The sequence below is a fragment of the Apteryx mantelli genome, chromosome 1 (assembly GCF_036417845.1).
Source record: "Apteryx mantelli isolate bAptMan1 chromosome 1, bAptMan1.hap1, whole genome shotgun sequence".
NCBI classification, from domain to species: domain Eukaryota; kingdom Metazoa; phylum Chordata; class Aves; order Apterygiformes; family Apterygidae; genus Apteryx; species Apteryx mantelli.
This window is the reverse complement of record NC_089978.1, coordinates 134886757-134899477: the sequence shown is the minus strand read 5'-3', so window position 1 is coordinate 134899477 and position 12721 is coordinate 134886757. Positions and strand designations below refer to the sequence as shown.

General features: G+C 45.6%; 1 protein-coding gene across 9 annotated transcripts; it reads left to right on the top strand.

Moving 5' to 3' along the window:
* The first annotated feature begins 1829 nt into the window (after positions 1-1829).
* MLF2 (myeloid leukemia factor 2) lies at positions 1830-12163 on the top strand. Of its 9 annotated transcripts, none has more exons than XR_010885349.1 (9): positions 1830-1909; positions 5200-5272; positions 7385-7511; positions 7976-8014; positions 9571-9624; positions 10047-10172; positions 10525-10684; positions 10777-11017; positions 11575-12163. XR_010885349.1 is itself a non-coding variant. In XM_067302970.1 (8 exons), the coding sequence occupies exons 1-8, from the start codon at positions 4735-4737 to the stop codon at positions 10953-10955; spliced, it is 1026 nt and encodes a 341-aa protein (XP_067159071.1). In that variant the 5' UTR covers positions 4720-4734; the 3' UTR covers positions 10956-12163. The 9 variants fall into 9 exon arrangements, 1 of the variants encoding a protein (XP_067159071.1); XR_010885344.1 differs by lacking the exon at positions 1830-1909 and adding an exon at positions 4720-5002 and having other exon boundaries at positions 7979-8014; XR_010885342.1 differs by lacking the exon at positions 1830-1909 and adding an exon at positions 4720-5002.
* Positions 12164-12721: the final 558 nt, after the last annotated feature.

Below are 12721 nucleotides of genomic sequence, written 5' to 3'. Positions count from 1 at the left end.
TTCTCCATGCCTTGTAGCATGCCCTCTTCTGCATCCCAGCTATGCTTGCCCTTCAATCATGACTGAGATGCTGTTGGCTTCTGGTGTGCACCTCTTCATTCGGATCCTGAGGGCATTCCCATAACCATCTCACCTAACTTGTCCCTGTTTCTTCTGTTCCTCCATCACATTGTGGTACTCTCACCTGCCAGATCCATTTGCAACTGGATCAACTCCCTTCTCCCATCTGTATTTTTCCCTTTGTTGCAAATGCAACTATACTCATGGAGTATGTACATAGGAGCCCTTTTTCAGTATGTTCTGTTATCTGTTTTAAGTTGCATTGCAAACTCAGCAGAATTGTCTCCATCCTTTTAGGAGTCATATGCCCTTAAACAAAATGAGAGACATACAGAAGTTACACGATAGAGCTTTGTATGGGAACACAGACAATATGCATGTCTGTATGCAGCTTGGAGAACAGTATGAATGTAATTTTCTCTGTATGGTAAGTTACAATTTTTGTGCTGCGATTTGTTTATGCTGTGTGTTTATGCAGGTGTGTGCATGTATATGCATATATATACATATAGCATATATGCATGTACATATATACGTGCAAGTTTGTGTACTGTGATGATATTGTCTTTGTTATTTGCATATACTTTTGCGAGTATAGGAAGTATGGTGTTTTTCTACTGATACATGTTTTAAGTTTGCACCTACATGTCTTTGTGAGCATGTGCTTGCGTATGTGGGGGGGGTTTTATATGTATGGTATGTGTTTTTCTGCTTCTAGCATATGCAGGGTGTGTGTTCTGAGTTGTGTGCATGCACCTAGAAGCAAATATTTGTACATTTCTTTTTAATAGCTTGCTAGTCTTGTTGCCCTATCCTGCTTAGTGGGGGAGGGCAGTTTGTAGATTATGTTGAAGGCTGAGCTAACTGAGACATTTTTTGAGTAACAGTAAAACCATACTGGATGTTTCAAGAATTTTGTTGTGTAGTAACTCATAAATGGTTCCAAAACTCTTCCAAACTGTTTGCTGAACAGCAAGAGAGCAGAAGGCCATATATTTGCATTAGCTTTTCATATATTTACATAAATTCAGACAGAAACAGTACCTACCCTTTCACTTAAAGTGAGACTAGTAAAATTTCAGTGTGAGGAGGGAATGCACTTGCATGTATGTAGGTATTTAATCTATGCTGATCATCTTTCTGTCTTATGTCCATTAAAAATCCAAGCAGATTATTGATTTTTGTTCTTCTTTTGTGATGTTGTATCCTGAAGTCAAAAGGAAATGCTCAAGAATTCAACAACTGGCCAAGCTTTGCGTTGGGAAATGGTTTCTTGAGGGGAAACAAATAATAAGCATTGACCGTGGCTGGGAAGCAGAGTAGATAACATGATAAGAAGAAAGATGAGTAGAAGGGAGTGACTAAGGAGTGACTCTGTCTCACCAGCAGAACCTGTAAGAAGATTAGAAAGGGGGGGAGGTGTCGAATCATAATTTTTGTGAACCTGTCTTCACTGTCATAGCACAGATGGAGGTTGTGGTTCTCACAGTATGACAGACATCCTTAACACGAGCAAAATATTCTGAAAGTAATCACTGCTGTGCAACACAAACTGCAGCTGCCATAAACTAGCTCTAGCATCCCAAATTGTCACGTTTGAGGATCAAATCAGAGCTGTACTTCATTCAGGGTGCCCTTCATCTGAGGTCAGAGTTAGTTGTTGGGTGAGGATTACGTAACAGGCACAGATGAAGGGAACCAATGAGGAAATGGCTGTGGGTAGCTATACCTTCTGATAACCAGGATTTCTTTGTCTTATAGGCATCCACAGGGGCCCTTGGACATTTGGATACATAAAGAAGCTGTTTTTATCTCCTTGGCCAAAATGATCAGTCCCTGGAATAAGCAGGTAAAAAAGCATGATGTTCAGCGTGCTGTTAGTTTACCTTCACCACGTGATATTCAGTTTGCTTTTAAAATGCTTACACTGTGGCTGCCCCTTTGGCTGCCTGTGCTGCTAGTGGTGATGGGGATGTTAGGGGGAGGGAAGCAGCTTGGCAGCAAGTCAGCGGTAGGCGGATGAAGGTGGAGTCAGGGCACTGGCGTCAGTGATCTCTTTTCCATTTTGCCCTTCACTCACCTCCTCCTGGCTGCCTGCTGAGCTCCTTCTTCCTCTCCCTTCCCCCATCCTCCACCACCTCCAGCACAACCTGGACAGCTTAAAAAAAAAAGAAAGGAAATGACAGACGTAGTTAACAGCTTTAATTCGTGACAGAAAACTGAAACAGCCTAGATAGAGAAGTAACACGAGCAAGGTAAGAACCTTGCTTTTCATTTGCACTCCCCATGCTTAGTTATTATAGCCTATCAAACGGTCATCCACTTGGTGCACATAAGACATAATGTAGTGATTAGTATACAGAAACCTTATGTACAGATAGTGCAATTATACTGCTTCAGAGTTTCTCAGCTCTGTGGGCTTGTCCATGTTCCAGAAAAAGGTTGCATTTCCACTCCCTCCTTCCAGGGTTTCAGCCAGCACTAGCCACCAGCACAATTCTTTGCAAGCTGGACTCCTTCAAGATTTGTTGAACTGGTAGTATCACTGTTAATGTAGTCTTTGGTAACCTCAGTTACATTGACATCAAGTGTAAGGACTGCATACAAGGCTAGAGAAATGTCTAATAAGGTACACAGCCACAGCCCCCAATATCATGTCAACCTTTTGGGTCCCAAACCATTTGCAAAGAAGCAGCATTAGGAACAGAAGAATGCTGCAAAGCGTTTGCTGCCAACCTCTATTGTTTTCCTTTCTCTACCTCCATTTTTTGGGAGGTACTACTGCCTGACTCACTAGTATTTGCAAAAAAACAAAAAAACCTGAGGGAGTCCTACCATTTCTAGGTTGTTCCATGAGTGAGAAAATCACTGGTAACTGTAGGATGGCAAGTGGTTTTATCCTACAGCTTCCAAAGAAAAAAAAAAGATGCTTATGTTCTTGTCCAAGAAGCTCTTCACCTGCTTTTGAATCCTGCCACTCTGGATCAGTTCCACATACTCCAATCAAACAGCACACCAGACTCAAAGTAAAAGAAAACACACCAAACAGGAAATGCTTTCAAGACTGCTGTAGGTCTCTGAGGGATGATTCAAGATTGCAAAAAAGAGACAGAGAGGTTGGGACAGATTGTCTCTTGCCTCAAGAGGACAATGGCTTTAGCAGAGGCTTTGTATGAACTTCTGTGCTGCAGATCAGCTCTGAGATGATGACAGGGCAATGTTTCTCCAGTTCACCTATGAACAGTCTCAGTAACAAGCACTGCCTAAGAGTTTTGTCTCTGCTTAGCCAGTGCCCTGCCCATGGTATCTGTCTCCATCCACCGGTCCTGTATCATTGTGCTATCCACAGCTTCCATTGTTGTGGATGCTCACTCTCAACCTCTGGAGAATGCCACTTACTGGGCACAGCGGGGGACACCTGAAGAGTCTTCTGCATGCATATAGGCACAGGCCTCCAGTGAGAGGTCTTGTATTCTTGTATTATTTTGAGACCTACCATAGCAAGAACTGTTGCCAAGTCCCCTATGTGTTCCACCCCAGAGCATGCTGTCAGCTCATTTTCCTCTGTCAGACTTTGACAGCCAAGGACATAGCTGCTGCCACATCCCAGGAGTTTGATTTGTCAACCACATCTTGCAGCCTGCTATTTCTAGTTTTCTGGCATGGGTTTAGTCTGGCTCCTGCACATAGTGGGCAGGATGCAACAGTCAACAAAAATACCACTAAGGAAGTGTGCACTGGTCTCAAGCTTGAATGAGTCAATCTGCTGTCTTCCTTTTAATCCAATGAAACGGGTGGTAGCTGAAGACAATCAGCATTCCCCAGGGATGGTTAAATGAGTACACAAGAGGCTTTTACACTGTTCATTTGTGCTGGCCACCAGGTGGGTTAGGGTTTCCCTCTGCCACTGTAGGTGAACATACTGAATATCTGTGCCTCACATGGTCTAGGCTGCTGCCCAAGGACAGTGATGACCCACTGCTGTTTTATAAAATACCCTCCATATTGCTGTCAAATCTTGGTGTCCCTGCCAGGCAGAACACAGGTGTACGTATGCTGTCCATCACCTCAGCACAGGCAAACAAACTGGTCAGTGACCTCCTCCATTTCCACATTCTCCAGGAAACTTGGGCAAAGTGCTTTCCCTGTAGCTACTCAGAGATCGTGGCTGCAGACTCAGACACTGAACTAACTGGTCACAAACTGTTGGGGGCTATTGCTATTAGCAGCCAGATGGCAACCACCTTCTTCTCTGTGGTGACATTTACATGCTAGTTGTCTCCCGTCTCTGTGACCTTGGCAGAGATGCCCAGTCAGAGTGTCCCCTGTTACTCTGATCCCCCATGTTAGTGCTGGCCTCCCCAGCCAGCCCCCCCATCTTACAGCGGGAGGATCAGCAGCAAATCAGAAACACTGCCAGAGCCGTTTGCCATCAGCTTTACCGCAGAAACAATGGCTCTTTGTGACTGGGGCACGTTTTTATTCGCGGCCAGCCGCAGCGCGCCGTTCCCCGGGGCCGCGTGGCGTTGGAAGCGTCCTGCGGCTCCAGCGCCCGCTGCTGCCGAGCAACGGCCTCGGGAGACAGCAACGGAGGCAGCGCCGGGAGGGCGGGGCCGGCTGAGCGTCACTTCCTGCCTCCTCGGGGCGGTGGCAGTGACTGTAGAGCATTGGGACATGCGCACGGCTGCGCTTGCGCGAGGCGGGGGCGGGGCGCCGGACCCGCTTCCCCTCTCCCCCCTCCTCCCCACCTGCGTGCGCGCCTGCGCGGGGCGAGGGGAGCCGAGCCGAGCCGAGCCGAGCCGGCTGGTGCGGGCGGGGCGGAGCGGAAGGGGCGAGCGGGGTGCAGGCCGCGATGGGAGCCGAGGCGTGAGCGACCGCAGGTGCCCCGCTGCTGCGGAAGAGGACGGGCCGCTTACCTCGCCCGCCACCGACCGGCGCACCGGCAGGCAGGGGAGGGGCGCGAGCGGGGCCGGGCCCGGGCCCGGGCCCGGGGGGAGCTGGCCTCGGGCGCCGCGGTGGGGAGCGCTGGCCTGGCCTGGCCTGGCCGCGATGGGGCAGCTGCGTCGGGCTGTGGGGCGGGGTGTCGCTGCCGCTCCTCCCCCCACCCCCGGCTGTGCTCACCCCCTCTCCTCTCTGCAGAGACCGCCCCGATCAAGGGAAGTATGTTCCGGTTAATGAGGGATGGCGAGCCAGAGGATCCCCTGTTTGCCATGTGAGCGGAGCTCCAAGTCCTGTTCTGGAGGGAGGACGAGGGCAGGTGAATTGGGGGCGAGCGGGAGAGAGCGCTGGTAGCTGCGGCGTAGACAGAGCTCCCCACAGAGCTGAGAGGCTGAGGAGGGCACCAGGTATACTCTATCCTAATGTCCAAATGGATGGACACAGGGCCTTGAAGGTTCCAGTAAATACTGCAACCTGGGAGCTGTTTGGAGAAAATTGTAAACATTCTTTGAAGGGGTAGCACCGGGAATAACTGCTTCATGCTGGTCTGATTTCAGCAATATTAGAGCATGTTTTTGGAGGAAAGCATAATGAACTAAACTAGGACAAAATGCACTGTGGCATCATCTAAGGAAGAGTGTGCTAGAATACCTAACCTTTTTCTTTGTTAAAAGGTTTTTTATTTTTATTTTTTTAGAAAAGGAAAGACTTCAGCTATGTAAAACCTACTTTTCTGTAAAGTGCTTGTTACTGTTCCACACAGGATATCATTCATGAAGCTGGAGAAGACTGCTAAAGCAGTTGTAAAGTTGTAAGGAACTAAGTAAAGAGAAGATGACAACAATTAGTTTTAAAATGGGATTGTATGAGTCTTGAAATCTAACAAACGTTCCAAGAACTATTCTTGGGATTCATTTTACTGAATATTTTTGTTTCTGTACACAATCCAGAAATTGGATGCTATTGATAAAATTTGGCAGTGAAACTGAATTGACAGTTCTTGTCAAAGCAGATAAGGATTAGAATGTAATACAGTAAGAATTTGGTTGTGTTAAGCATGGAACTACTAGAAATTCGATGAAATTAATTTATGTAGAAGAACAAAGTCAGGTTTTTGCTTATAAAATTGATGATAAAGCAAGAATTTTATCAGCTGTAAACAAATTAGCAGGAGAAGAGCCCTTGATCTCCCAGTTAGTCACAGAATGACTGTATGTTCTCACTGATGTGGCAGGTGTGAGTCTAGCTTTTATTATGGAAAGTATTTCCAGTAGAGAAAGAAAAGTATTGGTTTGTACTAGGTGCTCTTGTGATCTCAGGAATACTATATACTTTTCAGGAAAGATAAATCCAGACTATAACAGGTGCAAAGGAATGCTATGATGCTTCTCAGACTTTTTTTTATTGTGTCCACTGTCTTCTGTGACAGTTTTTCCTTGTTCTCCTTTCTCTCTTCTTGCTCCTCTAGCATGTGGTGAATATGTACAGCCCTCAAAGTGGAGGCTGCAAAAGAAAGCAAGAAGAGAAAACAGTTAGAGACCCTAATTAATGTTTCCTTTCCCTCCCACACTGAAGTATGGAACAGAAGCTCTATGTGGTCTCAGCCTCTGACAGGTGTAAACATAACCTTGCAGAAGAATAGCAGATGGAGGTGCTTGGGGAAGGAGGGATGCCAAACAGTTAGTGTCAGGCCATGCAGTGTATTCTGAAGGTTTCAGTCTTTGTGTTTGAGTGTTTGTGCACACGTGAAGGGATGAGAGGGCAATAACTAGGGTTGCATGCTATCTAACTCCATTAGGTGTAGTCCTCTGCGGAGCCAGAAGGGCCTTCATGCACTTCCCTGGAAAATGAAAAGCTCTCCTCTAGAAGAGCTTGATTTGTTTAGCAGAGCTGTTAACTTACGTGATTTTGTTGGCACAAGAGGAAATGGGTATGAAAGGATGGTGATACTTGGGCTGCAGATCTGAGAAGTGGCTTTTATCAGAACAGTGAGGTTCTGGAATGGACTTAAGCCACGCTTGGCCTTAAAGCATTAGTAGGAGCAGAGTACTAGCTGTTTCTGAACAGAGGTCTGTTAGTGCCTGAGAGGGATTTTAGGATGTACTACCCAAAATAGCAAGAAACAGGTTTCTGAACAGAGGTCTGTTAGTGCCTGAGAGGGATTTTAGGGTGTACTACCCAAAATAGCAAGAAACAGGATGGGATCTGCCAGTCCCAAGGATTTGCATACACAACACTAAGTTTTTGGGCCTCTGGGCTCTCAACTTGGAGAGGAAGGTACAGTCACAGTTACGTAAGAGGAACTGAGAGTCAGAACAGGAGGATTATTTGGGGCTTCGTGTTCTGTCATCCCTTCCTCATTATTGTTCTCTCAACCCTTCTGAAGGGACCCTTTTGCTATCCACCGGCAGCACATGAACCGCATGCTTTCTGGAAGTTTTGGATTTGGCCCGCTGCTTGGCATCACTGATGGGACCACACCTGGGGCTCGCCAGGCCAGTCGTAGGATGCAGGTAAAAAGAGGAGCTGAGTACAGCATCAGATTTCTTAAACTGCCTGGTTGGTTGCTGTCTTCCACCATGGTTGGGCTTGCCCCTCACCTTCACGCAGATGGTGGAGGCAGAACTGGCCTCTTAAAACAGTGGTGTTCTTGCATCTTTTCTTTGCTCCACTTTCATTAATACATTCCTTGGCAACTGCGTTCTAGGGTGAATGGGAGGAAGGGAAGGGATATATACGATTTCTCAAGGCCCTAAGTCAATATAACTGGGAGAAATTTATGAGCATCGCTTCTGTCTGTTTTGTTAGGGGTGGTATAATTTGAACTACCATGAGTTTGTGGGGTATTTTCTCACACTATTTGTTGGGTCTGAGTGTTACCAGTCCTTTTTTCCAAAAAGGATGAGGGTGCTTTGAGGAGGTTCTAATAGCTGGATGTTGTAAGATCATTCTCTGTTCTGTTTTTCTGTTGTCCCAGCAGGCAGGAGCTGTCTCACCCTTTGGAATGCTGGGCATGGTGAGTCCTCAGTTTTTCTGAGTTCTTTTCCCTTTCTTTCAACAGGGCAGAAAAGACAGAATTTGGGGTTGCTGTTCTCCCAGTCCCACAGGTTTCATAAGGTCACTAGATCTTATTTGAGGCTTCACAACTAGTGGCTCTTTTGAGTCAGTGCTCTGTGCAAGTAGTGCTAAAATGTAGCATCTGTGACCAAGATAGTCTGTCTTAACAGGCAGTGAGGATGGGAAGGTGAGGACACCAGAATGAGCTTTAGATTCATAGTAAATGGAATAGTGAAGTGAGTATTGAACTGAAACCAAAAGCAGCCGGTTTCTCTTGGAGCTCTTTCACTGACTTGCTGTGTGACTTCAGGCCAGTCTCTTGTTTCCTCTCTAATGTTTAAATCAAGTCTATGAGCTGTTTTAGAGGAGAGATTCTTATATTGGGGGTTTGTATTTGAACCTCAAATAGAGAAGAGTTCTAAAGCTGTTACGGCATAATACTCCATAAGAAAAGGGACAGATAATATCTAGGGAGAGCAGATAGACTCTTACTAACCTCATGCGTCTAAAAAGAAACCAAGGAGCTCAGTTTGGAGCTCCTGAAGGAACTGTGACAACTCAGGGAGAAGACTCGGCCATTATTAGGCAGAGGTGATCGTTGAACCTCCTTGGCCAGCAGTGGAAGATGGAAAAGCCAACAGAATGTTTCAGGTGAACAGGAATGGAATGAGAATGTCTGTACATGAGTGAGAGCATCGTTCTTGGATTGTATGGATTTTGTCATCCTCTAAAATACAATGGAAAGGGGTTACTCCAGATTTCAGTAACTTAAGCTGACTTGCTCTGCAGGATTGCCTCAGTGAAAAAGGTTAAGCATCCTGGAATTGTTCTAGTTCTGAGAAGGATTAATAGACTTCAAAGGATAATAATATTACACATGATTGTTGGTCCTCTGAAAACAAGAAAAAGAGGCTCCTCAAAATAAAAAATCAGCAAGTTTAAACTGACATAGTAATTTTGTTTACATGTTGCACAATTAACCTGTGAGACCTGCTGGCCCAGTATATTAGCAAAGCCTTTAGGTTTACAAGATGAAAAACAGTCAAGTGTTTATAGGGAAAATAAGAGAACTTATTATTATGTTAGAACAAATACAACGCACAGAAACATCTTTGTGGTTTAAATTGTGGGTTAACAATGATGAGGTTAAAACGTCCACAAGGATGGCTGTTCTGTAGTAAGACCATTGTACATGTTCTGAGTTTTCTTCTCTTAACCTTACTGTGTGCAAGGACTCATGAATCCCAGTGCATCAGGAATCAGACCCAAAGAAAAAAATGCCCTTTGCCCTATCCAGAGATCTTGAGGGACAGAAGGTTTGGGCTACGAAACCTGAGGGACTGGGGAGAACAGCAACCCTAAATTCTGTCTTTTCTGCCCTATTGAAAGAAAGGGAAAAGAACAAGTTTTTTTTTCTTCTTAGACAGCAGTTTTATGTCCTTTGCAGATGATTTGTTGTTTCCTCCTGTATCCTTCCAAACTGACTGTCCTGTACTCTATTTTCCTTCTTCTCAGGCGGGTGGCTTCATAGATATGTTTGGAATGATGAACGACATGATTGGAAACATGGTAAGAATCCTCCATATAATGGTTCATATTAAGAGCAGCGCTGAGGGTGCTTTTGCCATCCTCTTTACTGTCTCTCGTTTTACTATGATTCTTTGGTATTGGTCATGCTCAAGCTGCCAAAGTGGCAGAGGCTATAACCTCGGCTTGCTGTCCAGGCTGGAGCAGTGGATAGGTTGTTCCTGGGGCATGCCTGCTGAGTGCAGGGAGGGAAATGGGTGAGGAAAGAGGTGCAGAAGTAGACTTGTTCAGCAAGGAACCAGAATTAATAGGAAGAGGTATTCTTCAGAAAGATGGACCCATGGGGACTGTACTCTTCCTATATGTAATTTCTTACCACTTTGTTTTACAGAGAGAGAGAAGCAACTGGCATCTCTTCTTCCCCCTGGTCCCTTCTCTATACTATTCCCCATTTCTTCTTTCAGGAGCATATGACAAGTGGTGCCAACTGCCAGACATTTACCTCCTCAACTGTCATCTCCTATTCCAACCTGGGTGATGGGCCCAAAGTCTATCAAGAGACCTCAGAGATGCGTTCAGCACCTGGTGGGGTAAGGAGGAGACTGGAGCATGTCTACCAAGCACTAGGCAGCTGGTTTTGCTGTGGGTGGATAGACTTCATTTGATGACATGGTGTTGGCCACCCACAGCACTTCTGCTTTGCAGTCAGTTGCTGTTTGAGGAACCCAGTGTGACTCACTGAACCATGCTGAGGGCCATTGGGAGGGGATAGGAAGTACTGGCAGGGGGGAATCCATTTTTCCCTCATTATTATGTTGCTTCTGACATCCTGGGAGTAGTGGTGGTGGTATGTGACTGAAATACTGCAGGAAAGAATCTGAGTGCCTAATGGGGCTGGGAGGATGAATTGAAATGTTATTCTGCATGGGAATCTGTCCACAGATACGTGAAACTAGACGGACTGTAAGGGATTCAGACAGTGGCCTGGAGCAAATGTCGATTGGACACCACATCAGGGAGCGAGCCCACATCATGCAGCGATCCCGGAACCATCGTACAGGTGACCAGGAGGAGAGGCAGGACTACATCAATATGGATGAAAGTGAGTACTGTCTGTGTCCTTCTCATCAGCAAATCTGGATGCCACTTTCCCACCTCCTCCCCAACTGAGCTTGTTCTTCTTTCCTTATGTAGGTGATGCAGCTGCATTTGATGATGAGTGGAGGCGAGAGACATCCCGTTTCCGGCCGCAGCGGGGGCTGGATTATCGACGTCATGAAGGCAGCAATGGCCGCCGGGCTGAGGGGACTCGTCTTGCAATCCAGGGCCCTGAGGATTCTCCTTCCAGACAGTCCCGTCGGTATGACTGGTGAACGCAAAGCAGACTTTGTGGGGGGTGCTGTGTTGTCACCCCCAAATCTACCTACACATTCTTGTAAGTCTTAACAAGTTTTTCTCATCTTCCACTGTGTGGTTGCCTCTTAGCCATATGATTTTTCTTTTTATTGCCCCAATCTTGTACTATTTTGCAGTTTGGGCTGGAAATGGATTTTCCCACTAAATCTGGACAGCAGAGGAAGATGGATATTTTGAGTGGGGAAGGTGGAAGCTGTTTAAGTTAGCTTTGTCTTCAAGAAAAAAGTGTGGTATCAGCCTTAACTGCTGGTTGAAATGGTGTGGGAATATCAATCTGTAGAGACAAGCAGCTAATGTTTATATTGTCATTGTATGAAACTTAGAGCCCATTTGTAGTCAATTCGTCTACTTTTAAAGATGGAATCCAGTTGAGTTTAGGCAAAGCAGATAAGTGTTGGTGTCTGCTCTCCTGTGGTTTGAATGGGGTTCACTAGGATGTGATCTAGTGCTTAGAACTGGGGATTTGTTTTCACTCTTTAAACTTCAAGTTTAAACTTGTCTTTATCTGTCTTCTGTGCTGCTTTCTAATCACTACTTATTCTTTTTATATTCTCCCTTTTTTTCCCTTACTTCCAGGTACAGACAGTGAAACTCTGAAGCCCCTTCAAAGCACCACTTGGACCCTCCTCAAATTTAATATTAACCTCCCCCTCCACCCTTAAGAGTTGAAACAAAGCAACTAATCTTCTGCATTGCTCTTCTTGCCCCATTTGGGTGCTGTAGTGGGGCATGGAGAATCTCACTGATGTGCAAGGAACACATTCATTGCCCATCCTTTTTCTGCTCTCCCTTGGTTCTGTTCTTTCTGCCATTAGTGGTGGGCATGAGAAGCTGCGGCCTTGCCTCTTCCATCCTTTCCACTTTTTCTGTGCTGGGTTGGGCTGGTTCTGAAGTTTGTATTTAGTCCCCTGTGAAACAAAAGAGGAAATTCTGCTAGAACCCTGTGTTAGTCCCCTCACTGGGACAAAGGCTTCTATTCCCCTCCTGCTCCTTGGTGCAGCTATGGAGAAGCAGAAGGATGTGTGTGATAGGGAAGGGAGGAGCAAAACAAAAGCTGGACCAGCCTGTTGTCCCCCTGGCCCCTATTCAGTCAGCTCCCTCACTTTTTTAATTTGTGAAACTTGTAACTAGATGTTTACTGAATAAAGAAACAAACTGTAAAGAATTGTTGGATCAGTTCTTGCCTTCTGCTAATCTAAGTATGCCAGCTGTGGAACTAAGTAACCTCTTTCATGTCCTTGGGAAATCTGAAGGAACCTTGGTGTCTAATTTTAAGGCTTTTTTTCTGTAAAGCCTTCCCCTGTAGTTACAAAATGATGAAATAATGCGCAATGACAACATGGAAATTGTAAAAGAAAACCCAGGAACCCACCACTTGCAAAAATACCCTTTAATTGCTGTCGTTTCACAATGCACTCCAAGGGGATTTGTTGGTGTTCATTGCTTCCTGGTCATCCTGTGCAGCCCTGAGTGGGCCTCTGGGGTCTGCACAATCTCTGCATAATCCAGGGAATATCTCTGCTATTTTCTTATTAATAACAGCCTCAGTTGCAGAGAAATAATGGTCTTTTCTTACTTCTTGAGTATTAGGTGAAACTTAGAAAGCATTAGTTAGAAGGGCAGTCATTAGAAACACAGGACTAGAAAAGATCTCCTGGGTTCTTGAGGCAGTTCCCTGCCACAGCAAACACTGTTATGTAAACCCTTTCATAAATGTATTTGG